This window comes from Pollachius pollachius, assembly GCF_949987615.1.
Source record: "Pollachius pollachius genome assembly, chromosome: 20".
NCBI classification, from domain to species: Eukaryota; Metazoa; Chordata; class Actinopteri; order Gadiformes; family Gadidae; genus Pollachius; species Pollachius pollachius.
In genome coordinates, this window is record NC_136953.1 from 980,233 (window position 1) to 1,006,636 (window position 26,404).

Below are 26,404 nucleotides of genomic sequence, written 5' to 3' on the forward strand. Positions count from 1 at the left end.
GCGGAGGTGCCAATATCCGTGGTGTAAAATACACACTGTACCCATACGCTACCAAACACATAGGGTAGCATTTACCCTATCAGAAGATGCTACCTTATGTGTTTGGTAGCTTATTTGATCTGTCGATCCATCGCATCTATCAGACGATGCTCCCACTACAGAATCACGTTATTTCGCACGACGACTCACTCCATGTACACTGTAAGAGTAGAGGGACCATTTGGATACTGTATTATAACGTCTTCATTTGAGACTTCAGGGGTACAGTAGGTGGATTTTCCACCTACTGATTTTCCACTTCAGGGGTACAGTAGGTGGATTTTCCACCTACTGTAAGCATGTGCATGCGCAGAAACACTAGGGAGCACGATTTGAGAGATAGATTGGCAGACAACACCGGATCGCAGAGAGCCTCCTACATGCAGTCTCCTGTCTCCTACCGTCTTTCCCCTGTCTCCTTCAGGCTGTCTCCTGTCTCCTACAGGCTGTCCCCTGTCTCCTTCAGGCTGTCTCCTTACAGGCTGTTTCCTTCGGGCTGTCTCCTGTCTCCTTCAGGCTGCCTCCTACATGCTGTCTCCTGTCTCCTACAGGCTGTCTCCTGTCTCTTACAGGCTGTCTCCTGTCTCCTACAGGCTGTCTCCTACAGGCTGTCTCCTGTCTCCTACAAGCTGTCTCCTACAGGCTGTCTCCTGTCTCCTATAAGCTGTCTCCTGTCTCCTACAGGCTGTCTCCTGTCTTACAGGCTGTCTCTTACAGGCTGTCTCCTGTCTCTTACAGGCTGTCTCCTACAGGCTGTCTCCTGTCTCTTACAGGCTGTCTCTTACAGGCTGTCTCCTGTCTCTTACAGGCTCTCTCCTGTCTCTTACAGGCTGTCTCTTACAGGCTGTCTCCTGTCTCTTACAGGCTGTCTCCTACAGGCTGTCTCCTGTCTCTTACAGGCTGTCTCCTGTCTCTTACAGGCTGTCTCCTACAGGCTGTCTCCTGTCTCTTACAGGCTGTCTATTACAGGCTGTCACCTGTCTCTTACAGGCTGTCTCCTGTCTCTTACAGGCTGTCTCCTACAGGCTGTCTCCTGTCTCCTACAGGCTGTCTCCTGTCTCTTACAGGCTGTCTCTTACAGGCTGTCTCCTGTCTCTTACAGGCTGTCTCCTACAGGCTGTCTCCTGTCTCTTACAGGCTGTCTCCTGTCTCTTACAGGCTTTTTCCTTACAGGCTGTCTCTTACAGGCTGTTTCCTTACAGGGCGTCTCCTTACAGTCTCTGGAGCATTGGCAGTCAAATACTCGTCTGACCCCATTTGTTTGGTTGAAAGGCTTTTGGGCAGAAGCTAAGGAAAGACCAAAACGAGTTCAACTCATGCTTAGGATGAGGTTGCCAGAGCCGCCCTCCCCTTCCCGTCATGGTTGGTGTGGACCACTTAACGGCCATGTGCAATTACTGGACTGCTATCACATTTTGTTGACACGCCCGGCCTGAACTAAACGCGTTTCTAGATGTACAGCCTCATGAACTAAAGGCTTTAGTCTCTAGATGTACAGCCTCATGAACTAAAGGCTTCAGTCTCTAGATGTACAGCCTCATGAACTAAAGGCTTTAGTCTCTAGATGTAGAGCCTCATGAACTAAAGGCTTCAGTCTCTAGATGTACAGCCTCATGAACTAAAGGCTTCAGTCTCTAGATGTACAGCCTCATGAACTAAAGGCTTCAGTCTCTAGATGTACAGCCTCATGAACTAAAGGCTTCAGTCTCTAGATGTACAGCCTCATGAACTAAAGGCTTCAGTCTCTAGATGTACAGCCTCATGAACTAAAGGCTTTAGTCTCTAGATGTACAGCCTCATGAACTAAAGGCTTCAGTCTCTAGATGTACAGCCTCATGAACTAAAGGCTTCAGTCTCTAGATGTACAGCCTCTACACTAAAGGCTTCAGTCTCTAGATGTACAGCCTCATTAACTAAAGGCTTCAGTCTCTAAATGTACAGCCTCATGAACTAAAGGCTTCAGTCTCTAGATGTACAGCCTCTACACTAAAGGCTTCAGTCTCTAGATGTACAGCCTCTACACTAAAGGCTTCAGTCTCTAGATGTACAGCCTCATTAACTAAAGGCTTCAGTCTCTAGATGTACAGCCTCATGAACTAAAGGCTTCAGTCTCTAGATGTACAGCCTCATGAACTAAAGGCTTCAGTCTCTAGATGTACAGCCTCATGAACTAAAGGCTTCAGTCTCTAGATGTACAGCCTCATGAACTAATGGCTTTAGTCTCTAGATGTACAGCCTCATGAACTAAAGGCTTCAGTCTCTAGATGTACAGCCTCTACACTAAAGGCTTCAGTCTCTAGATGTACAGCCTCATTAACTAAAGGCTTCAGTCTCTAGATGTACAGCCTCTACACTAAAGGCTTCAGTCTCTAGATGTACAGCCTCATGAACTAAAGGCTTCAGTCTCTAGATGTACAGCCTCATTAACTAAAGGCTTCAGTCTCTAGATGTACAGCCTCATGAACTGAAGGCTTCAGTCTCTAGATGTACAGCCTCATGAACAAAAGGCTTCAGTCTCTAGATGTACAGCCTCTACACTAAAGGCTTCAGTCTCTAGATGTACAGCCTCATGAACTAAAGGCTTCAGTCTGTATGTACAGCCTCATTAACTAAAGGCTTCAGTCTCTAGATGTACAGCCTCATGAACTAAAGGCTTTAGTCTCTAGATGAACAGCCTCATTAACTAAAGGCTTCAGTCTCTAGATGTACAGCCTCTACACTAAAGGCTTCAGTCTCTAGATGAACAGCCTCATGAACTAAAGGCTTCAGTCTCTAGATGTACAGCCTCATGAACTAAAGGCTTCAGACTCTAGATGTACAGCCTCATGAACTAAAGGCTTTAGTCTCTAGATGTACAGCCTCATGAACTAAAGGCTTTAGTCTCTAGATGTACAGCCTCATGAACTAAAGGCTTCAGTCTCTAGATGTAAAGCCTCATGAACTAAAGGCTTCAGTCTCTAGATGTACAGCCTCTACACTAAAGGCTTCAGTCTCTAGATGTACAGCCTCATGAACTAAAGGCTTCAGTCTCTAGATGTACAGCCTCATGAACTAAAGGCTTCAGTCTCTAGATGTACAGCCTCATGAACTAAAGGCTTCAGTCTCTAGATGTACAGCCTCATGAACTAAAGGCTTCAGTCTCTAGATGTACAGCCTCATGAACTAAAGGCTTCAGTCTCTAGATGTACAGCCTCATGAACTAAAGGCTTCAGTCTTTAGATGTACAGCCTCTACACTAAAGGCTTCAGTCTCTAGATGTACAGCCTCATGAACTAAAGGCTTCAGTCTCTAGATGTACAGCCTCATGAACTAAAGGCTTCAGTCTCTAGATGTACAGCCTCATGAACTAAAGGCTTCAGTCTCTAGATGTACAGCCTCATGAACTAAAGGCTTCAGTCTCTAGATGTACAGCCTCATGAACTAAAGGCTTCAGTCTCTAGATGAACAGCCTCATGAACTAAAGGCTTCAGTCTCTAGATGTACAGCCTCATGAACTAAAGGCGTCAGTCTCTAGATGTACAGCCTCATGAACTAAAGGCTTCAGTCTCTAGATGTACAGCCTCATGAACTAAAGGCTTCAGTCTCTAGATGAACAGCCTCATTAACTAAAGGCTTCAGTCTCTAGATGTACAGCCTCTACACTAAAGGCTTCAGTCTCTAGATGTACAGCCTCATGAACTAAAGGCTTCAGTCTCTAGATGAACAGCCTCATTAACGAAAGGCTTCAGTCTCTATATGTACAGCCTCATGAACTAAAGGCTTTAGTCTCTAGATGTAAAACCTCATAGACTAAAGGCACTTGTCTCTAGATATGTACCGCCTAATGATTTATTTTGGGGCAATTTGCAATATTGCACACAAGACACAGTAATTCAATGCATAGCCTATCCTTAACAAATCCAACAATAACATAACGCTACTGACCTCATCTGCCCCTGCATGTCTTGGCTTTAGGGTATTGCATTGATGGTGACTAACTTCTAGTGTTAAAGCATTCTTTGGTGATACCGCCTTCTAGTGGAAAAGTGTGTGCATTGGTTAAATTTGGTATTTCACTACTTTTTAAATAAATGTTTTTTATCACATTACTTCAACCGACCAGACATAGACAATTTTCTATTTGTTTATTTACTAAATTGAATTTATTGATGTGCATATGCATACATGCACGTATATTGCTTTTAATTTTATATATACATATATATATATATATATATATATATATATATAAAATTTATTTTTAAGATACATTCCTCAAGTCCTACAATCCTAACACCCACATTTCCCGTCCAACTGGAGTGTTCAGGTTTGATACTTAATACTTTTTATGGTATTTAAAGGAAAGCTGAGTTTGCATGAATGTACTGCATTCATATCTTGAAAGAGTGTCCCTCTCTTGTTTGAGGATAGCTACATCCCAGAATGCCGTTCTTCAGCTAAGTGATGTCACCTGATAACTACATATCCCAGAATGCCGTGTTTCAGTTAAGTGATGTCACCTGATTGATGTGCTAATGTTTACTATCAGTCGATGGGCGACAATTCCGTTGCAATAATTGCGGCTAGATTAATCAATGGGTAAATAAATCCAGAAGATAGAAAACGAAGCATACGATAGGATCTATCTACAGATGCTCAGGTAAATTTCTACTTGATCACGGATCGATGTTGGCCATTAGCATGTAGCTATCGTCCAGTAGAAACACACGCAGCGTTATGCTGTTTAAACATTGTTTTGAGCTGGTTGGCCACATGCATTTAGTTTAGTGCGTTTCCTTGCCCAAATTGTATTAACACAACGTACTTTCAGCATCACAGTTGAATCAGACAGGCAGTGACATAACTATACAGTGTGTGTGTCTGTGTTAGCCTCTGCTTGAATTAAACATGACAACAGTTCACTGGTGCTGGAGTTATTGGTGCTGTTTTACTATCACTGTGTCATTACAGGTGACTCTTTACCATTTATGCATACTTTGGACTGCTGCAGGATTTCCAATGAGAGTTACAAAAATGACCAGAAGTAATTTTCACATGATATACATATCTTTTAACATTACCATTTAGAACCTCTTTCATGTGTGCGTTTTTGCAACACACAATCACTGCAGAGACCAGCAGAATACTGTACATAGGTGGCTTCTGGTTTACATGTCAGCATGTAGCCAGATGAGGGGAGGGATTGATGAACGAATATGTACTCTTGTATCCTTCTCCGGTCCTCTGTGAGGCCTGACAGATATCCCCAAAAAGAATCCTCTCTAACTGGTTGCCAGGTACTGTCATAATAATATCATGATAATAATAATAATGATCATGCTCCTCTAAAAAACTTGGGTATTGTACTACTTAAACATGCTTTTCCATGTTGCTGGATTAAACATAACTTTGAGAACATAAACCTTCTTCCTGTGTGTGGGGTTGGATAGATGCATGCTTTATACATAAGCAGACAATGGCAAAAAAAACATACCTTGATATTCATTTGATTAGTTTTCTTTGACATGGCACTGTAATTATAGGTGTGATGCTGTTATTCATGTTCTAGAATATAAATGTTCACTTTTTATTAATAAAACAGTTTATTGAACTTTATATTTGTCATATTGTTGCTTTGTTTACTCAATACTCCCACAGACAATCACACCTGAAGCTATTATATGTGTCTGAAAGTTGCCAGCCTGTTAATGTGAGCATGCATTTCATACGTTAGTGTGTTTGTGTGTGTGATTGTGTGTTTGTGTGTGTGATTGTGCGTGGGTGTAGCAGGGTCCAGATGGTGTGGGTGTTCATCATGAACCGGATGGGCTCTCAGAGCGCCTCGGCAGCCCAGCGAAGACGGATGGCCCTGGGAGTGGCCATCCTCCTGTTGGTGGATGTCATCTGGGTGGCCTCCTCCGAGCTGACCTCAGTAAGGCCCAACACACTCCCATACCCACACTCCCAAACCCACACTCCCATTACCAAAAGTTCCAGATCCCCCTGGTGCAAATCACATGTTAATTGTCAATTTAGGAATCCAAGGCACTTATTGCCAGCCTCAGCAAAATAATCAGATACAAAATCATTAATTGTACGATCATGGGACTCTTTATCACACTTGTGCGCTTAAAAATAGTAATTAGCATTGTGTAGCTTCTAATCCTAGCTATCTTGGTTGTATACGGGGAAAGGGTTAACCTAGCCATTGTAAGTGCTTGGCACTTGTTTATATGACCATCTTTACTGTACCGACAGCGATATATATTGTTGTTTCTTTTTCTTCTGACAAATACACTTATTAAGTCGCCTTATATAAGAGTATGCTAAATGCCCTGAATGTAAATGTAAATGGGAAGACAGACTTGCCGCATCTACCGAGCTTCTTCAGAGAAACAGTGGGTATGACTTAAAGGTTGCTGGCTACCTGGTGACAGCTGTTCTATTCTCTCCTGCTCTCAGTATATCTTCAGGCGGCAGGAGTACAACAAGCCCTTCTTCAGCACGTTCACCAAGACGTCCATGTTCGTGCTCTACCTGCTGGGCTTCCTGCTGTGGAGGCCATGGCGGCAGCAGTGCACCAGCTCACTGCAGCGACCTCACACTGCCTTCGTGAGTAGTCATGGCACACCACTCGCCACAAGGGAGAGCTGCTGCACTGCAGCGACCTCACACTGCCTTCGTGAGTAGTCATGGCACACCACTCGCCACAAGGGAGAGCTGCTGCACTGCAGCGACCTCACACTGCCTTCGTGAGTAGTCATGGCACACCACTCGCCACAAGGGAGAGCTGCTGCACTGCAGCGACCTCACACTGCCTTCGTGAGTAGTCATGGCACACCACTCGCCACAAGGGAGAGCTGCTGCACTGCAGCGACCTCACACTGCCTTCGTGAGTAGTCATGGCACACCACTCGCCACAAGGGAGAGCTGCTGCACTGCAGCGACCTCACACTGCCTTCGTGAGTAGTCATGGCACACCACTCGCCACAAGGGAGAGCTGCTGCACTGCAGCGACCTCACACTGCCTTCGTGAGTAGTCATGGCACACCACTCGCCACAAGGGAGAGCTGCTGCACTGCAGCGACCTCACACTGCCTTCGTGAGTAGTCATGGCACACCACTCGCCACAAGGGAGAGCTGCTGCACTGCAGCGACCTCACACTGCCTTCGTGAGTAGTCATGGCACACCACTCGCCACAAGGGAGAGCTGCTGCACTGCAGCGACCTCACACTGCCTTCGTGAGTAGTCATGGCACACCACTCGCCACAAGGGAGAGCTGCTGCACTGCAGCGACCTCACACTGCCTTCGTGAGTAGTCATGGCACACCACTCGCCACAAGGGAGAGCTGCTGCACTGCAGCGACCTCACACTGCCTTCGTGAGTAGTCATGGCACACCACTCGCCACAAGGGAGAGCTGCTGCACTGCAGCGACCTCACACTGCCTTCGTGAGTAGTCATGGCACACCACTCGCCACAAGGGAGAGCTGCTGCACTGCAGCGACCTCACACTGCCTTCGTGAGTAGTCATGGCACACCACTCGCCACAAGGGAGAGCTGCTGCACTGCAGCGACCTCACACTGCCTTCGTGAGTAGTCATGGCACACCACTCGCCACAAGGGAGAGCTGCTGCACTGCAGCGACCTCACACTGCCTTCGTGAGTAGTCATGGCACACCACTCGCCACAAGGGAGAGCTGCTGCACTGCAGCGACCTCACACTGCCTTCGTGAGTAGTCATGGCACACCACTCGCCACAAGGGAGAGCTGCTGCACTGCAGCGACCTCACACTGCCTTCGTGAGTAGTCATGGCACACCACTCGCCACAAGGGAGAGCTGCTGCACTGCAGCGACCTCACACTGCCTTCGTGAGTAGTCATGGCACACCACTCGCCACAAGGGAGAGCTGCTGCACTGCAGCGACCTCACACTGCCTTCGTGAGTAGTCATGGCACACCACTCGCCACAAGGGAGAGCTGCTGCACTGCAGCGACCTCACACTGCCTTCGTGAGTAGTCATGGCACACCACTCGCCACAAGGGAGAGCTGCTGCACTGCAGCGACCTCACACTGCCTTCGTGAGTAGTCATGGCACACCACTCGCCACAAGGGAGAGCTGCTGCACTGCAGCGACCTCACACTGCCTTCGTGAGTAGTCATGGCACACCACTCGCCACAAGGGAGAGCTGCTGCACTGCAGCGACCTCACACTGCCTTCGTGAGTAGTCATGGCACACCACTCGCCACAAGGGAGAGCTGCTGCACTGCAGCGACCTCACACTGCCTTCGTGAGTAGTCATGGCACACCACTCGCCACAAGGGAGAGCTGCTGCACTGCAGCGACCTCACACTGCCTTCGTGAGTAGTCATGGCACACCACTCGCCACAAGGGAGAGCTGCTGCACTGCGCGGAGTAAAAGGAAAAGCCACACAGGGCAAACGAAAGGTTTTAATGTTCTTCATTTGCTATTATCATACTTGATATTCAAAGACGGATGCGATACGTGGCAGCATTGGGAAGGGATACATCCAATGAGATTGGGAGGTGAGGTGGATCATTTTAATAGATGTGCAGGAGGAACCAAAAGGCCCGGAGTGGGGTTGTGGAGTGGTGCTCAATGTTAACAACATAAAGACAATGAAATTAAAAGAGGTGAAGATGATGCTGTAGTGGTCCAGAAATAAACGTCAGATTTGCTTCTTGGAAGGAAGGTTAATTAGTCTGTCAGTGCTTTGAAGTGTCATGTTGGGACAATGCAGGATTATTAGTGTATTAGAAGTGTCCTCAGTTCACCTTCCTCCCACACGAGAAGCTGACATTGCTCAATGTTTGTGTGTCCACAGTTTGCCGATGCCGAGGCATACTTTGCGGCGTGCACCGCTGACAGCACCATGACCCACTCCCTGGTGAGCCAGTCAGACATGGACCACCCCTTCAGTGTTCAGACCGCCGCCTCACCCTAGACCTCTTCCTCTCACACTTCTCTTTTGTTTAGAGCGAGCCGCTCTACGTTCCAGTGAGGTTCCAGGAGATGCCCCTGGAGTCGTCCACCGCAGCCTCCTCTAACGGTCTGGATCAGTCTGGTGAGTACCTGATTTAGTCATACGTAGGGTCGGCTCAGCCCAGGAGGTAGAGCGGGTTGGCTGGTAGCCGGAGATTGCTAGTTCGATCCCCGGCTCCTCCTAGCGGAGTGTCGAGGTGTCGCTAAGCGAGACGCCTCACCCTGACAGCTCCTGACAGGCTGGCTGTCGCCCTGCGGGGTTGACTCCGTCGTCGGTGTGAATGTGTATGAACCGTCGCTTTGGATAAAAGTGTCTGCAAAATCCCCTAAATGTAATGCAAATGTATAAGGTGAAGCAATATATATCTTCCTAACCCAGTTTCTACATTTTGGAGAATACATTGTACATTGAAGAGCCAGGAACAATGTTTGTCTACTGTGATATTTGTGTAACAAGCATAACATTTGTGAAACACAGCAGATTTGGGTAAAAAGGGGCTATATATATAATATCCATGAGTCCTATTCAACTGTGTGTGAAAACAAGGTCTCTCCCCTGACGAACGATGGACACTGAATGGCTTGATCCTCCCTTCCAGCGGCCACTAGAAAGCAGCGGGTGCGCTTCAGTAACGTCATGGAGGTCCGTCAGCTGCCCTCTACCCAAGCCCTGGAGGCCAAGCTGTCCCGAATGTCCTACCCCGCCGCCAAGGACCACGAGAATATGCTCCGCGCGGTGGGCAAGCTGACGGTCCCCGACGTGGCCAAGATCAGCTTCTTCTTCTGCTTCGTGGTAGGGGCCGGGCCATGGACGCTCTGATAGGGCTGGACTGGAGTCTGCTTTCAGGGGCTAGGATGAACAGAGTTTCATTTTCTATAGTCAGTGGTTTGTTCTTTTTCTCTTTAGCTTTTTCTGAGAGGACTTTTCTTAGATCTGGGAAGTGGGTCAAAAAACTTTTGTTTATTATAAACAATTCAGAAAATTCAGGTGGATCTGAAAGAGAATCTGGATGCATTGCAGCACAGACACTATAGGACAGAAAATAGTATTCCAGAGGATTGTTCATAAGGGGCGCTCTAAATGGTCATCGCAGTATACTTTGAGGGATTTTTCGTTTAATTTGTCTGGGAAATGTGAGTCAAATAGTAACACAGATTGGTTTTCAGCATTGGCATAGCCTTCAGAAATGTGTATTTGGAGCCAGTGAGCGGTGTGCAGACGCTGTGCTCATTCCTGTCTGTGTTCTGCATCAGTGGTTCCTGGCTAACCTGTCCTACCAGGAGGCGCTGTCAGACACCCAGGTGGCCATCGTGAACATCCTGTCCTCCACCTCAGGTCAGTCTGCCCGTGGACCTTCCAACCCCTAGGCCACAAAGGAGGAAGAACTAGCTGAGCATATATTTAACGGAATGGGAAAACTGCGGTTTCTTTCATGCGTTTCATGTAATGCTTGTGAAGATATGGATATGGTAGACACAAGGCAAGTATAACGGGATACATTTTTTGGGATTAAAAAGGATCACACAGAACCGGAACTGTCGACTAAAAAGTATGAAATATGCCAACTCTGTCTGCATATTGGCAAAACTCATTTACCCTTCCTCAGGTACGGTGTGTATGTGGACAACCTCAACGTAATTCAGAGATACCCTCTACCTCTGAGCTGTAAATTAAGAGCTTGTATCTCCTGTCCTAAATACTGCTGCTCTCCTCCAGGTCTGTTTACGCTGATCCTGGCCGCAATTTTCCCGAGTAACAGCAGCGACCGCTTCACCCTGTCCAAACTGTTAGCCGTAGCCCTGAGGTACCAGCCTTTACGTACTCTATAATGACATGAGAATTCAGGTTGTACTCTATAATGACATGAGGATTCAGGTTCTACTCTATAATGACATGAGGATTCAGGTTCTACTCTATAATGACATGAGGATTCAGGTTCTACTCTATAATGACATGAGGATTCAGGTTCTACTCTATAATGACATGAGGATTCAGGTTCTACTCTATAATGACATGAGAATTCAGGTTCTACTCTATAATGACATGAGGATTCAGGTTCTACTCTATAATGACATGAGGATTCAGGTTCTACTCTATGATGACATGAGGATTCAGGTTCTACTCTATAATGACATGAGGATTCAGGTTGTACTCTATAATGACATGAGGATTCAGGTTCTACTCTATAGTGACATGAGGATTCAGGTTCTACTCTATAATGACATGAGGATTCAGGTTCTACTCTATAATGACATGAGGATTCAGGTTGTACTCTATAATGACATGAGGATTCAGGTTCTACTCTATAGTGACATGAGGATTCAGGTTCTACTCTATAATGACATGAGAATTCAGGTTCTACTCTATAATGACATGAGGATTCAGGTTCTACTCTATAATGACATGAGGATTCAGGTTCTACTCTATAATGACATGAGGATTCAGGTTCTACTCTATAATGACATGAGGATTCAGGTTCTACTCTATAATGACATGAGGATTCAGGTTCTACTCTATAATGACATGAGGATTCAGGTTCTACTCTATAATGACATGAGAATTCAGGTTCTACTCTATGATGACATGAGGATTCAGGTTCTACTCTATGATGACATGAGGATTCAGGTTCTACTCTATGATGACATGAGGATTCAGGTTCTACTCTATAATGACATGAGGATTCAGGTTGTACTCTATAATGACATGAGGATTCAGGTTCTACTCTATAGTGACATGAGGATTCAGGTTCTACTCTATAATGACATGAGAATTCAGGTTCTACTCTATAATGACATGAGGATTCAGGTTCTACTCTATAATGACATGAGGATTCAGGTTCTACTCTATGATGACATGAGGATTCAGGTTCTACTCTATAATGACACGAGGATTCAGGTTGTACTCTATAATGACATGAGGATTCAGGTTCTACTCTATAGTGACATGAGGATTCAGGTTCTACTCTATAATGACATGAGGATTCAGGTTCTACTCTATAATGACATGAGGATTCAGGTTGTACTCTATAATGACATGAGGATTCAGGTTCTACTCTATAGTGACATGAGGATTCAGGTTCTACTCTATAATGACATGAGGATTCAGGTTCTACTCTATAATGACATGAGGATTCAGGTTCTACTCTATAATGACATGAGGATTCAGGTTCTACTCTATAATGACATGAGGATTCAGGTTCTACTCTATAATGACATGAGGATTCAGGTTCTACTCTATAATGACATGAGGATTCAGGTTCTACTCTATAATGACATGAGAATTCAGGTTCTACTCTATAATGACATGAGGATTCAGGTTCTACTCTATAATGACATGAGGATTCAGGTTCTACTCTATGATGACATGAGGATTCAGGTTCTACTCTATAATGACATGAGGATACAGGTTGTACTCTATAATGACATGAGGATTCAGGTTGTACTCTATAGTGACATGAGGATTCAGGTTGTACTCTATAATGACATGAGGATTCAGGTTGTACTCTATAATGACATGAGGATTCAGGTTCTACTCTATAATGACATGAGGATTCAGGTTCTACTCTATTGTGACATGAGGATTCAGGTTCTACTCTATAGTGACATGAGGATTCAGGGATTCAGGTTTTACGTACCCGCTTCAACTGGCTTCGTTACTATCTGTCTGTGAATGGGGGTAAAAATAGCATTATTTATATATTTTCTAGGTTCCGTTATGTCCTATGAACCAAGAAAATAAAGTGTATAGAAAATTTGGCTAAAACAAATTGTCAATCAAAGATTGAATCTTTTTAAAGTCAAGTTGTCTTTTCTATGTTTCTTTAAGTTGGTTGAGTCTTCAGTAATGGTGTGGTGAACATCCCTCTCTGTCTAGCATGGGGGGAGTGGCCCTGGTCAGCCTCTCCAGCATGGACATCCCCGACGGGAACGGCATCATAGGTAACCATGGAGACAATACCCGACCGCATAGGTTCAGAATCGTGAACCTAAAAATGTTCTCTACGCCTGCACCAGGGCCTCCAGGGAAACAATCACTAGAAAAGCCCTGTTAGCCTCTCATCTTCACATCTAGTGTTGTGTTCTTTCATCCATTGGCTTTTGTCCAGCCAGGGGTTTGTGTGTGTGTGTGTGTGTGTGTGTGTGTGTGTGTGTGTGTGTGTGTGTGTGTGTGTCGATTGCCATGGTAAACTTGCAATCGATAATTGGAAGTTTAATTCTTAACGCATCTTTTTCCATCCAATGTGTGTTTATGCTGGCTGTGCACACCATTTGTGTTAACAGCAGTGTGTCTGCGCTCTCTGCAGGGTCTCTGTGGTCGCTGGCTGGGGCCGCCCTCTACGCGGTGTACATTGTGATGATTAAGAGGAGGGTGGACCGAGAGGACAAGCTGGACATCCCCATGTTCTTCGGTAGGTCGGTTCATCCAGCCGGTGATCCCTGCTGCTAAGCAGGGGACCGAAGCAGGTTGCTGCTATGTAACAGGGCAGAACCCTGTTCTGTCACTGGTTTAAGGCCAGGGTGGACATGCTAACATTACAACATCCCCACATTAAAAGCCCCCCTGTATTGATTTAGTTGGTCTCGTCCAGGGTTTGTTGGTCTGTTGGCCCAAGTTCCTCCATGCTACACAATAAAAGCCCCAATATATTATCTCTAATACGGTTTGTAGGTCTGTTGGCCCAACTTCCTCCATGCTACACAATAAAAGCCCCAATATATTATCTCTAATACGGTTTGTAGGTCTGTTGGCCCAAGTTCCTCCGTGCTACACAATAAAAGCCCCAATATATTATCTCTAATACGGTTTGTAGGACTGTTGACCCGACTTCCTCAATGCTAAACATTAAAAGCCCCTATCTATTTTTTCTAACAGGGTCTGTAGGTCTGTATGTCCCACACTACAAGCACCCGTTTCGATGCATTTGATTAGTCTTTTTGCACTGCGCCCGCCATAGGTTGCGTGTCACCAGTTTGTGTTACGTTGTGTTGTTGGTTTTGTGTTGTAACCCTAATGAGCCATCGTTCCCCAGGGTTCGTGGGTCTGTTCAACCTGCTGCTGCTGTGGCCTGGCTTCCTGCTGCTGCACTACACGGGCTATGAGTCCTTCGAGCTGCCCAGCCAGCTGGTGTGGACCTACATCCTGATCAACGGCCTCATCGGGACCGTCCTGTCGGAGTTCCTCTGGCTGTGGTACGAGAAGGGGCCACATGGTCACACACAGCCTCAGCTCTGGGGCTGTTTTGCTATGCCTGTTTTCTGCCATGGTATTAGCCTCAAAATGAACATTCCTTGTGATGAATATTCATACAATATTTAGTGCTTACCTTCCAACACATTTCCATATTTAGGATCACATTTTTATTCTCAAACATAAGATTTAAGGATTGCCCAGCAGATTTTAAGGTATATATTAATATTGGCCGATGGTGAAAGTAACTATTCTATTCATGCTATATTCTGGATTCCCTTATTGGTGATTGACGCTATGCTGTTGGTCCAATCAGGGGCTGTTTCCTCACCTCATCACTAGTGGGGACCCTGGCTCTGAGCCTCACCATCCCGCTGTCTATCCTGGCCGACATCTGCTTGCAGAAGGTGATCTTCTTCTACACCGCTGTACATCTCAATGCTGACAGATAACACCCGGGTTGAGTTCGATTTTGTTCATCGGGTCCTGGGTCATTGAAGACGCTCAAGCCAGGCAGAATTATCTGTGAGTCTGAATCCAAGGGGTTCTGGGGCTCTTAGGTAAATACAGCAAACACTTTAGATGCATAACCGTCTCTCATGGGGAAACCTCTCACCAGAGAAAAGTAAAGGCAAACTATTAGAGCAGTTTAGGGGATCCCCACATCGTTCAGGGAGGTTCTTGGAGAGAGGAAAACCTCTCCATGTTCCAGGGGTCGACTCCCAGCCAGAAGGTTCAGGGTTCAAACCCTAACCCAGTCTCTCCAATGTCCCCACTGTGAGTAACGTTGGATACAAGGCTCTTCTAAACGCTCCCCACCTCCCGGTCCTCCCGTTCCTCCCCCTGCCCCGACAGGTCCGGTTCTCCTGGCTGTTCTTCATGGGGGCCGTCCCCGTGTTCCTCTCCTTCTTCATCGCCACCCTGCTGTGCCACTACAACAACTGGGACCCCGTCATGGTGGGTCTGAGGAGGCTGTTTGCCTTCATCTGCCGCAAGCCCCGGATCCACAGGTATGGAAACCGCTAGACCTCACAACCGCTACCGACACAACCGCTAGACCTCACAACCGCTAGACCTCACAACCGCTAGACCTCACAACCGCTAGACCTCACAACCGCTAGACCTCACAACCGCTACCGACACAACCGCTAGACCTCACAACCGCTAGACCTCACAACCGCTACCGACACAACCGCTAGACCTCACAACCGCTAGACCTCACAACCGCTAGACCTCACAACCGCTAGACCTCACAACCGCTACCGACACAACCGCTAGACCTCACAACCGCTAGACCTCACAACCGCTAGACCTCACAACCGCTAGACCTCACAACCGCTACACATCACAACAGCTACACATCACAACCGCTAGACAACATCGTAACCGTTATAGCTGCATCATGTAGAATCTAGTAACATCTAGTGTAACAGACTTGACAGAAATGGGATATAATATTCATTAGGTTGTTTTAATTAGTGTATAATCCCATTAAAATAAGAATAGGTGTGTTTTCGTATTCTAAGAAAGAGCCCTTTTTATCTACGTAGGTAGCGGGTCCTCTTCCACAGAGGCTGCCATGTTGTACCGCCATACGCCAGAAAATACGTTTTTTATTCAATAGTTTCAAGTAAACTGTAGGCGAAGCCCCTGGTTCAGCTTGATTTCGAGCACTATGAGATATAAAAATATTTGTTCTGTGCTAAGTGTTTTTGGAAGGAGGGCGGTGGAGCCCACTCACTGCAGACTTCATTTGTAGCCCCGTTCTGTATGGGCTTCATAAGGAGCGATGGGAATTGGGCCGCACGCCATGCGTTCTTATTAGTCAGAGAAGCTTAACCCCCCTCTGATTCTGCCATAAACACCACGGCCAAAATGAGCTCTGTACATCCACACACCCCTCGCACACCACGCCCCCGGTGGACCTAATCGCTATCCTACTTGTGAGATACAACCTACCGTTTTACATTTACAGACTAAATAGCTAAATTAAATTTGTAAATCCATCAAGTAATGTGTCAAAGCTGATCATTTAAGAAGTACCGTCCGGCCACTCATAGGCCAGTACAGGCCAGTGTAACCCCTCCTGCTGTTGGCAGGGGAGATGTTAGGAGATGTTATGACCACTAGAGGTCATTTCTGCTCACCACACCTTTTAAACACCTTTCCTGTTGGACATCGCGCCGTCCAACATCGTAATTGTGGATATCTGAATATTGCGATCATGTTAACCGCTGGATATGGTAATGATCCGACATCTTAACCACCGCCATCAGAGCGGTAACGCCAGCGCCATATCAGTGGTGCTACGTCTTCTTAAAGAGCCCATATTTGTGCTTTTTTATTACATTTGGGGTACTACTAGAATAGAGTTATATGTGTGTATGTTAGAAATACCCCTTATTATTCTCACACTGTTCATTTATGCAAAACCGATTTCAGCGTCTTTCAATACACATTTTGATCACGTTGCTTTGGCCCCCCCCCCCCAGCTCCCCCTCCCCTCACTGGTCCAGTCTGCTCTGATTGGTCAGCACGCCCACTCTGTTGCGATTGGTCGAACGCAAAGCGATTGGTCGAACGCGATTGGTCGAACGCAAAGCGTTCGACCAATAGACCTCTGAAGAATACGTTTTGGATTGTCGGTGGCGTTAAAGTAGTAAACAATTATTAATGCTACTTTAACGGCACCGACAATCAAAAAACCCAGTGGAAGAAGTTCTAAACATTGCGGGAGGCCAATGGCTAACAGCGTCTGAAGGTTTGTGCAGCTCTGCTTTCTACTGCCTGGTACTGCGGGCCGAGGCATTGACACCGCGGGCCACAGCGCATATAGAAGACATGCAAATGATGCATTACCGTTCACATTAGGTCGGCATGATTAGTTCATTATCGACTGAATGTGGTAGAGGAACGGCTGTTTGTTTTTAAGGTGTGCATAGCCAGCATAACGACACTTTGAATTGTAAAAGATCTGTTAAGAATTTAAGGTTCACTTCATCATTTACTCTTGCAATGGATCGACGCACGCACGCACGCACACACACACACACACACACACACACACACACACACACACACACACACACACACACACACCAATGTCCTCAATTGACATTGTAGCAAGGACAATAGATTTCATTTAAGGCTTATGGCCTTCATTATTTGGTCCTGTTATCAGACGTCTTGCTTGACTGCCCGCCCTCTGAGAGGCAGCTCTGCACACTCTCTGTGGACGTATGCTACCTTCCCAGAAACGGATGATTACCGTAACGATTGTTGTCAAGACGGCGTGCGTGACGATAACCCTTTCTCAGGTTACCTGGAGACAGTGAGCAGTGCGAGAGCCTCATCCCACTGCACACTGTCGGCCACGACCACGAGGACAGCGACGGCTTCTCCTGACCAATCAGAACGTCGACAAGTGACCTGAACTCACTATCGGTAGGTTTTCATTTTGTACTGCTGAGTGTGTGGAAGAGAGGGTCGAAAAGGGAGATCAAAACTGTTTTCAGTACAACCAGACTTTTGTTGGCCAAAGCCTCCCTTATGGCCTTAACGTACGCCCGTTCAGATCAAAGTTCTGCGACCAAGGTCTGCTTAACGACTGGTGACCACATGCACAAGAATCACAAGATACCGTCGAACCCAGGGTGCTGGAAGGAGCAGCGGTGGGAAGCAGTCTGTGACTGTCTAACGGCCACAGAGACCGGGGGGGCCTTCGCTGTCCTGAAGCCTCATCAAAACACAGAATAACAAACCTCAGGGGCTGTAGTTCACCTGGAGAGAGACTAATGAATGAGAACGCTGCTGAGAAACAAAACATCACCGCGGTGATGCTTCCACTACGTTCAGTTAATGCCCCCTTTTAAACTAAAGTACCGTTACTCACTGTGGTATGCCCCAAACGAGTTACTGTAGTACCCCATGTTGTCAGGGTTGGGGTCCATTTTCTGCCATTTCTAAAGGGAAACTCCAGTTTCCCACCTACCCGAGACCAAAGACCATATTTGGAAGGAATAGACAGCTTTTAGGATCATGCTTTGCTATTTAGATATTTTAAACCAGTGGGAGCAGTGTGCTCACTGCTCCCCCATCCAGCCTGTTCAACAGGTGAAGCTCATTGTCAACACACTTCTCTTGTCCTGCTAATGAATCTGTGGCCTTCATTTTTTCCTTCAGTTATTTCATTTGAAATATTACTTGAAATACAAGAAAGTGGCGCTTTCCTTTTAGTTCGGCGCTCTAATGACTAAATGAGCTTTGGGGCCGCATTACGTTGCCGGGTACAGCATAGTGCTAGTACTACTACTAAACTGTTCTCAGTGTGGTACAGCATAGTGCTAGTACTACTACTGATCTGTTCTCAATGTGGTACAGCATAGTGCTAGTACTACTACTGAACTGTTCTCAGTGTGGTACAGCATAGTGCTAGTACTACTACTGAACTGTTCTCAGTGTGGTACAGCATAGTGCTAGTACTACTACTAAACTGTTCTCAATGTGGTACAGCATAGTGCTAGTACTACTACTGATCTGTTCTCAATGTGGTACAGCATAGTGCTAGTACTACTACTAAACTGTTCTCAATGTGGTACAGCATAGTGCTAGTACTACTACTAAACTGTTCTCAGTGTGATACAGCATAGTGCTAGTACTACTACTAAACTGTTCTCAGTGTGGTACAGCATAGTGCCAGTACTACTACTAAACTGTTCTCAATGTGGTACAGCATAGTGCCAGTACTACTACTAAACTGTTCTCAATGTGGTACAGCATAGTGCTAGAACTACTACTGAACTGAAGAGTAGCATTCTGTGGGAAATGGTCCCGCACTTAGCTTCGTATAGCGCGCTTCATTGTTTACCTCAGACCGCTAGCTAGGGAGGCTGTGTACATGCAGATTAACCGAATGACCGTCATGCGTAACCGGTCAAAAGTATTCTGGGCGGTTAGCCGATTAACGGTTAACTGTTGACATCCCTACACGTGTTTGATGCGGTCCGGGCGTGATAAGGAGGTGCATTGTACCTGGGTGTTATCATCCCCTGGTAAGCCTGGCTTGACGGACCCGACAGACCTGTCCTCACTCACTCGAACACTCATGTCGCCCTATCCACACCCCCGTTCCCTCCGTCCCGGCCTGTGGTTCGTCATCTCGACCCTCCCCACTTGATCCTGCTCTCCCACCGATCAGCCAACGAGCTGGCTGTTCTCCTGTGTACTCCAGCGAGAGTCAATAAGGCAGAACCATCCCCTGGTCAGAAACGGAGTCCGCTACATCCTCAGACGGTCGCTACGACCCACCTGATGTTGTCGTCCGCAGACACGCCCACATTGTATCGTTCCGAGGAGCGGTGGTGATCCGGTGTCCCTGGGAGCGTCAGATAGCCCATGGCCTTTAAGCCTGCTCTGCGCTAATCGAACCGAGTGCTATTGCCGCTGATACCATCAGCTGGCTGTAATGAGGCTTAGCAGTCATCATAGTTTTAGTTTGTAATGTGGAGTGCCCAGGCCCCGGCAGGCTTCACAGCCAATCATCATTTGGCTGCCGTTTCCAAACTGTTGATTGGATGAATCAAAGGGAATCAAAGGTCACTTTGTCCCACTATGTCCATGTGGGCACCAATGATCCTCGGGACCAGAGTCAGTGCTGGGGGTCTTTGCTGAGCTGGTCTGCTTTCTTCACCGGCGCCTACTCCCTCTCCAATCAATGGATGAGAAGTCAACAATGATTTGTTTTGTTCATTAGGGTCAAATATAATATCACTTCTTCAAAAATGAGTCTAAGAACAGGGATTAGGGCCACGTCACCGCGGTAACCATCACAGCCCTAGCAACCCCTTCATCAGGACCACTATGAGTCACGAGGAGCAGGGCATGTGGTTACAATGAGGTCGAGGGGGTCTCTATTGGGGAGGGGGGCAGGACTGTAGGGGGTGCACACTACAGCTGAAATGTGTCACAACCTCACAAAGATGACCTTTCTTTTAGAGAAATACCATCAGTATGCTAGTCTCATGAGGTGGACCATTCCAGTTAGAACAAAATCTTGATCTTACAAAGGGTGCCTTTCTTTAGATACAACCGACCAATCAGTCCTACTTAGTAGTGGCAGGATAATAGGAAATCAGAATAATCGTGACCCCGAGATCCGTCCGACATTGTCCGTTCAAACCCCAGTCTAGGGGCATTGTATTGAGAAGGACCCCCCTGCCTCAAACCCCCTCTGTTTGGGGGTGGACCTCAACCCGATGTCTCTAGAGGGGTGAACCACAGTCTCTGGCCTAAAGACACGCATCTGTCCTGTGTCTCCGGGCCCGGGACTCGGAGACACAGGACCGGCCCACATAAAGGCTTCACACGCGATACGTGGAGGTGATCCTGGGGCCGGGGATGAAGTCACCCTGTGTGTCACTGTGTGTGTCACTGTGTGTGTGTTTGTTTAATCGGTCTAATCCCACTTCCTGACGCGCGGCGGAGCGGGAAGGGGGAGAGGAGGCTCTTCCCCTCTGGGAGGGAGAGTTATGAGTTGATCTGCTTCAAATGGAGTTTGTAAGGATTGTGGGGATATCCTTTGCACTTGTGTTTACGTTGGCTCGTTTGTTTTGGTGTTCTTTAATCCTTTTTCCTTATCCTGCTTTGTGTGTGGCTGGTTTTGTGCGACTGGTTTTGTATGGCTGGTTGTCTCTCCTCAGGTGGGTGAACTGGGAGCTTGATACGAGGACAATCTGGGAGTTCTGAACCACAGACATTGAAGAACCGTAGTGCCTTTATTTATTTTCTACAGTGTTGGGATGCCTCCATTTATTTTTATACGACGGACTCGTACTCTGGCTGCTCGTGGCTTCCTGTGTTTGAAGGACTTCATCAAAGCCCCGGTCCTGGATTCCATTAGCAGTCATGTGACCACATGTCTCAGGACAGGTTCCCAGGGAGGATGACACTACAGGTCCACCTTCCCTCTAGGACCCCAGCTGATGATCCGGTCTCGCATCCCGGGGTCGGAGTGCTCCGATTGGTGCAGAGGGCTGGCTTTTTTAAGTGGCTCATATGCCCATGGAACCTGTCAGTCTTTTTCTTTAATTCTCATGTCAGTTGGACAAAAACTTAGAGGAAATGGAAGAAAATCTTTTCCCCAAACTTTATTATTGCCAAGGTAGTGGCAGATGAAGAACACTAATGTAAGAACACGTCATTTGGCGTCATTTGAGCCATCTGCCTGTAAATTAAGCAAGAGGCTTACTCTACAACTAACAGCTATTGCTCAATCTATTAAATCACCAGAGAGAAACAGCAGGCTGTTCTTGTGGCCTCAGTCTCTTCCTCTATTGTAACATTTAATGTCATATTTTGACATTAAAGGCTTGCATTTTTACTCGTTCCAAATATGGTCTTTCCTTTCTTCTCTAGGTAACTTCAAAGTGCACTTTTTTTAGATGCTGATAATTTTTCTACCTTTTAGGTTTTCTACACTGATGTCTTGCTGGGTCCTGTTCACTGTCTGTTTATGTTGAAGAAGATTCATGTGATAGGTTCCCAGTTGGCGAGGTTAAAAGTGTGTCAGTCTGAAGACAACATTCTAATATCTGTTTGGTTTTGTTTTTTAAATCTGGGGTAAGGCTTGGATTGTTCTGGAAAATACTTGGGTCTCACTTTGGTTTTATGGCCAGCTAAAATACACAACATGTTATACAAAATGCAGACCTTTGTTTTGGGAAAGACACTAGATCTGTAATACATAATACTCTAAATGTCCTCGTGTGTGCTGTTCTACACCAGTCTGACCGAGCTGGGATGGAGAAAAGCTGTGATGGCGGACTCATCATATGGTTTAACGTATGCAGCCTTCATAAAATGTTTATTTATCAGTTCAAAAGTAAGAGAAAGTACTTGAGAGAAGTATGTGTCTAGTTTCTGAATGTCTGATGACCACTAATGTTATGTGCTCTGTTGGTTTTCTATTACGGTTGATATTTCATGTATTTTGTGCAAAAATTGGGCACATTTCATGATCAGAGAATAAAGAATTGATTTTCTTATGGTGGCCATATTTCCTAGGCTGCGTCTGAGATTTTTTTAAAAAACGGTTGCTATATCGACTTATTGTGGTGGTTGTTCTTTTAAATATATATTATTGATTATATGTATTTTATTCATTTTCATATAATCATTTATTTGTACTTTCTTTGATTAGCCTAAATGTCTTATCAAGTCACCTGGGAAACAATTCAACTAATTGATCATTGTTTTGCCACTATCGCTGTTAAAACGTCTCACATGTTTATGGGTTGTTTTCATTACACTCGTGGCTTTTATGAGCGGTGTCAGGCAGGAGGATGTGGCTAGTGTAAAGTCTGTAGTAAGAGTGCTCTGTTCCACCAGTGTGGATTCAAAAGAAGATATCCAACTGCCTTTCAATGTTATCATTCAATCACATTGTTTTGTTCTCAATCAATCAAAGGGGACATCTGTGTTTCAGAAAATGAAGAAACAAATATGACAAATTGCTGTTTATTGACGTATGAAAATGTGAAACATGAAAATCTGAATGTTAGTCATTGGGTCCGATGTATGATTTTGACATGACTTTTACTTTCTCAGGTACTGTATGGTGGATGTTATTACCATGTTTTTATTCCCTAGTCATTATGTATGTAACTGTTTCCAGAAGCTGAAGTTGAGATGGTGGCGGTTATGAATCGACACTCTCCTGACCTTTCTTTTCAAAACAAGCTGTTTTCATACTTCAATGACAATATTAAAAATGATGCTTTTTTATATCTTTGAACGGCTTCACTCTTCTCTCCCCCCCCCCCCCCCCCCCCCCCTTCAGCCGTGGTGCGGAATTACAGCCACTATGAGCCAGTCGCACATTGAGCTTTCCCAACACGCCGTTTCGGTGTCTGAAGCTTTAATGCAAATGAGGAGCGAGGCGGGTCAAGGAGCAGCTTGCAGCCACGGTACCATGCGCTCTGTTTACAGTGGATGTATCACAATGGCGAGGCGCACACAGCCTTTGGCCGTGTTCTGTAAATATTCTAGAACACACGGGAGTCCTGGAGCTCTATATATAAATAATATCGTATTATGTATAGATATCTCTATCATATGATATATATTATCATGGCCAAAAGCTGTGTGCGCCTCCAGACGATATTACCCGAAGCACAAAAGACTGCTTCGGGTTTTCGTTTTTTTTTTTACGTCTGTGGGTCTTCCACTTCCACATCGGTGGCGGTGGTGCCTCGCGGCAGCGGGCAGCGGGCAGCATGTCGTGGTTCATGTACTTCGGGGAGTCAAAGCCAAAGTTCCTATCCCCCAATTCTTTCTCAACCATGGCGGAGATAACCCCAACTACAGTCTCGTTGTGGAAATACCAGACACGTCAAAGAACCAACGTGTAATGCGCCATAACACCAACAGCAAAACGGTTATCAAAATAACAAAGAAGTATATAACACTTGCGTTACAGTGTGTGTAATCACACACACACACACGTGGCGCTCGCACGGTTGTAGCTCATTGTCTCATTGGCTGGCCAAATTCTCTGGGCGGGCAAGTCAGAGAAAGGGGAGGTAACTTGGCCCCTTATGACGACATATGGGGCCACATTCCAAATCAGCGCGCCTGAGCTTCCATTTTTTCAAAGGCGAGCAGGATACCTAGTGCTCGTTTTACACCGAACGCAAGTTTAAGCCACTGGGGGACCATAGGCAGGCTAGGGGAACTCGCTCAACTGAGATTTTTATGCCATGGGACCTTTAAAACAGCTAAGGATGCTCTTGACTTGTTTTAAGTAATTGACTGAAATATTGTTTAAAGAAAAACATTTCATTATTATTGAATTATTCTCAGTGATTTCACTTAGTCATTGTGAAAATGGCTGTTAATATTCTCATTCATTTTTGTATTTTTTATGTTCATTTATATTTTACTTTGAAGGAATACTCAAAGGCACCGCTTCGTTTGGCATTTGGCCCTTTCATATATGTGTGTCTTTTTGTGGTTTTAATCACTTAAACAGACTATATGCCATTGTTTTAGAAGTTAAGGGTTGACTGCAGTAGGCGTTGGAATAGAGACACTTTCATTGTGGATCTGATCAAGCTCTGGATCTTCAACAGAATACGGTGAAAAGAACTCAGATAGCAGCAGACTGCAGAATGGCGGGGCTAAATCTGGGGTCACTTCATTGTAAAGTCATAACTTTCACTTTAACATATTAGTTATTTAATTAGAGGTCTTAAGAAAATCCTCCTATCTGATCCTCATAACTGTCCTCCGTATCGACACCTATTTATTGTAAAATCCCATTTCCCATCTCCTTTATTTGTGTAAGCATGGAGGACAGCCTTTAAGAAGCCAATAAACAAATCTGTGTGACAAGGCCGTGGTCACATATTGATCTTGGCTGATGCTCGTCGAGGGTGAAGCCTGCTTATACAGGCTCTGCCTCGTGACTCACAGAGACCCATTCATCAGTTTCCTTTTCAAAGCTTTTTCATATTCCAAACTACACAAACACATCATCTCTGTGTCTGTGGTCCGTTCGGCTCGTGGTGCCAGACGATCCATGTCTGCTCTGAGGTTGTTGAGATAACTTCCTACGCTTTTGTAAACAAAAAGAAATATGCTTTGGGTCAACTACGCACAAAGCCAAGGAGAACCTCACGCAGGGTTCAGCGTCAGAAGGGTGGAGGGCCTTGGCAATCTACATCTGCTGTCCTAGAGGACCGGGCCTTCTATTGAGACCGAGCGGTGCATAAATCAACAGCTTTATCGGGCTGTTTGTAAGCGGGAGGAATTAGGCCACTGTGCCTGACAGTGGGATCTGAGAGGGCTCCAGTGTTGGTGCAGTTGAAGAGGCTCCAGTAATTATGTGACACAATCAGGGCTGATTTCCCTGTCTTCCCCCTCCGTGCGTGTGTGCACCTGGCCCGCGATGTGGGGTCATGCGGATTATAATGGTTTAATTGGCAGTGTGGGACCATTTTTAATCACCGCACTCGGTGGCTTTTATCTGAAAGATGAACGAATGCAAGAGTAAAATAAAAGTGCAAACAAAAATGGTTGCTTTTGCAACCATTGTTCCTTGTTCCTTTTGCATCGGTTACATATAACTCAGGTGGTAGAGGGAGGGTAAAAGGGCTGGTTTTAGACCGCTGTCTCGATATGGATGGATATCTATAGGAACATGTTTTTATTTAGCTGTGAAATGTCAGCAGTTTGATGGCAGAAATATCTAGTTTAATACGTTTATGATCAGATAAATGTCAGTCAACCTAAACACTTCAATCATGCATACTCTAATTCTCTGTGAAAAAGGAGCTTAAGAAATAGGCCTCACTAGAATGTCTCTCAAACTGTGATCCAAACTGTGATGTAATTGGTTCCACTACGGTTAATAACAAGCTGTATTTTACCATAAGAATTGATTAAAAAGAAAAGGGAGACTTATTTAAACCAGGACTGCATCAAACAAAATGATTCCTCATGTTAAGCTATGCTTCTGTGTACCTATCCATTCTTGTGGTTAGGTGTTTAATACTGACCGTTTTGGAATTCCTTTCCTTATCTCTGAGCGTCCATTATATGTTCAGTGAAATGAGGCAAGAGTTTGTCCAGAGGAGGCGGGAGTCCACAGGGTGATAAGAACCGGCCCTCGTGGTTACACCACTCCTGTTCCTCTCCCTCTCTCGCTCTTCCTCTCTCTCCCTCGCTCAAGTTTAATGTTTAACTGCCCTGCCCTCGTCCGGGAGGGAGGAAATCAGTGTACTGCTGTCTGCGACTTTCAGCCGAGCACGCCAAACGCATTCGAACCCGGTGAAACGAGGGTCGACTGCACTCAGGGCTCGACAGGCGTGGAGTGGAGAACCTGGCGCAACGGACTTCAAGCTGAACCAACCGCTCACTCTTTCTTGGAAATAGCAAACTTTACCACCCCCCCCGCCCCCTCTCGCTGACAGAGGGGACTGATTGAACAGAAGTGTTTATGGGGACGTCAGCATCTCCGGCTCACCAGAGACACAGCCGAGAGGGCCGATGATCATTTTGGACAAATATCAAATGTATTTTTGATCTGGAGGTACCTGAGGATCCTGGCTCGCCCCGCCGGGCCCCTGATCACTGACGGCCGCACCTCCAGGAGCTGATAAGGAGTCCATAGTTTAGGAACAGCTCGGGGGCGCC

General features: G+C 46.0%; 1 protein-coding gene across 3 annotated transcripts; it reads left to right on the forward strand.

Annotated features, from left to right (window-relative positions):
* The first annotated feature begins 4,537 nt into the window (after nt 1–4,537).
* Nucleotides 4,538–22,954, forward strand: LOC307091040 (solute carrier family 35 member F5-like). Of its 3 annotated transcripts, none has more exons than XM_079757882.1 (15): nt 4,538–4,678; nt 5,806–5,950; nt 6,481–6,630; nt 8,867–8,929; nt 9,019–9,106; nt 9,624–9,817; nt 10,279–10,360; nt 10,742–10,829; nt 12,899–12,963; nt 13,329–13,433; nt 14,055–14,214; nt 14,529–14,619; nt 15,068–15,222; nt 17,530–17,656; nt 20,911–22,954. In XM_079757882.1, the coding sequence occupies exons 1-14, from the start codon at nt 4,671–4,673 to the stop codon at nt 17,615–17,617; spliced, it is 1,482 nt and encodes a 493-aa protein (XP_079614008.1). In that variant the 5' UTR covers nt 4,538–4,670; the 3' UTR covers nt 17,618–17,656; nt 20,911–22,954. The 3 variants fall into 3 exon arrangements, with proteins under 3 accessions (XP_079614008.1, XP_079614010.1, XP_079614009.1); XM_079757884.1 differs by having other exon boundaries at nt 4,558–4,678; nt 5,753–5,950; XM_079757883.1 differs by having other exon boundaries at nt 4,562–4,678; nt 5,809–5,950.
* The last annotated feature ends 3,450 nt before the right edge of the window (nt 22,955–26,404 follow it).

Excerpts from the sequence above, each read along its gene's own strand:
- LOC307091040 (XM_079757882.1), top strand. Across the intron at positions 13,434-14,054 it reads GGACATCCCCATGTTCTTCG|GGTTCGTGGGTCTGTTCAAC; the intron begins GTAGGTCGGTTC and ends ATCGTTCCCCAG. Across the intron at positions 14,215-14,528 it reads TCGGAGTTCCTCTGGCTGTG|GGGCTGTTTCCTCACCTCAT; the intron begins GTACGAGAAGGG and ends TGGTCCAATCAG.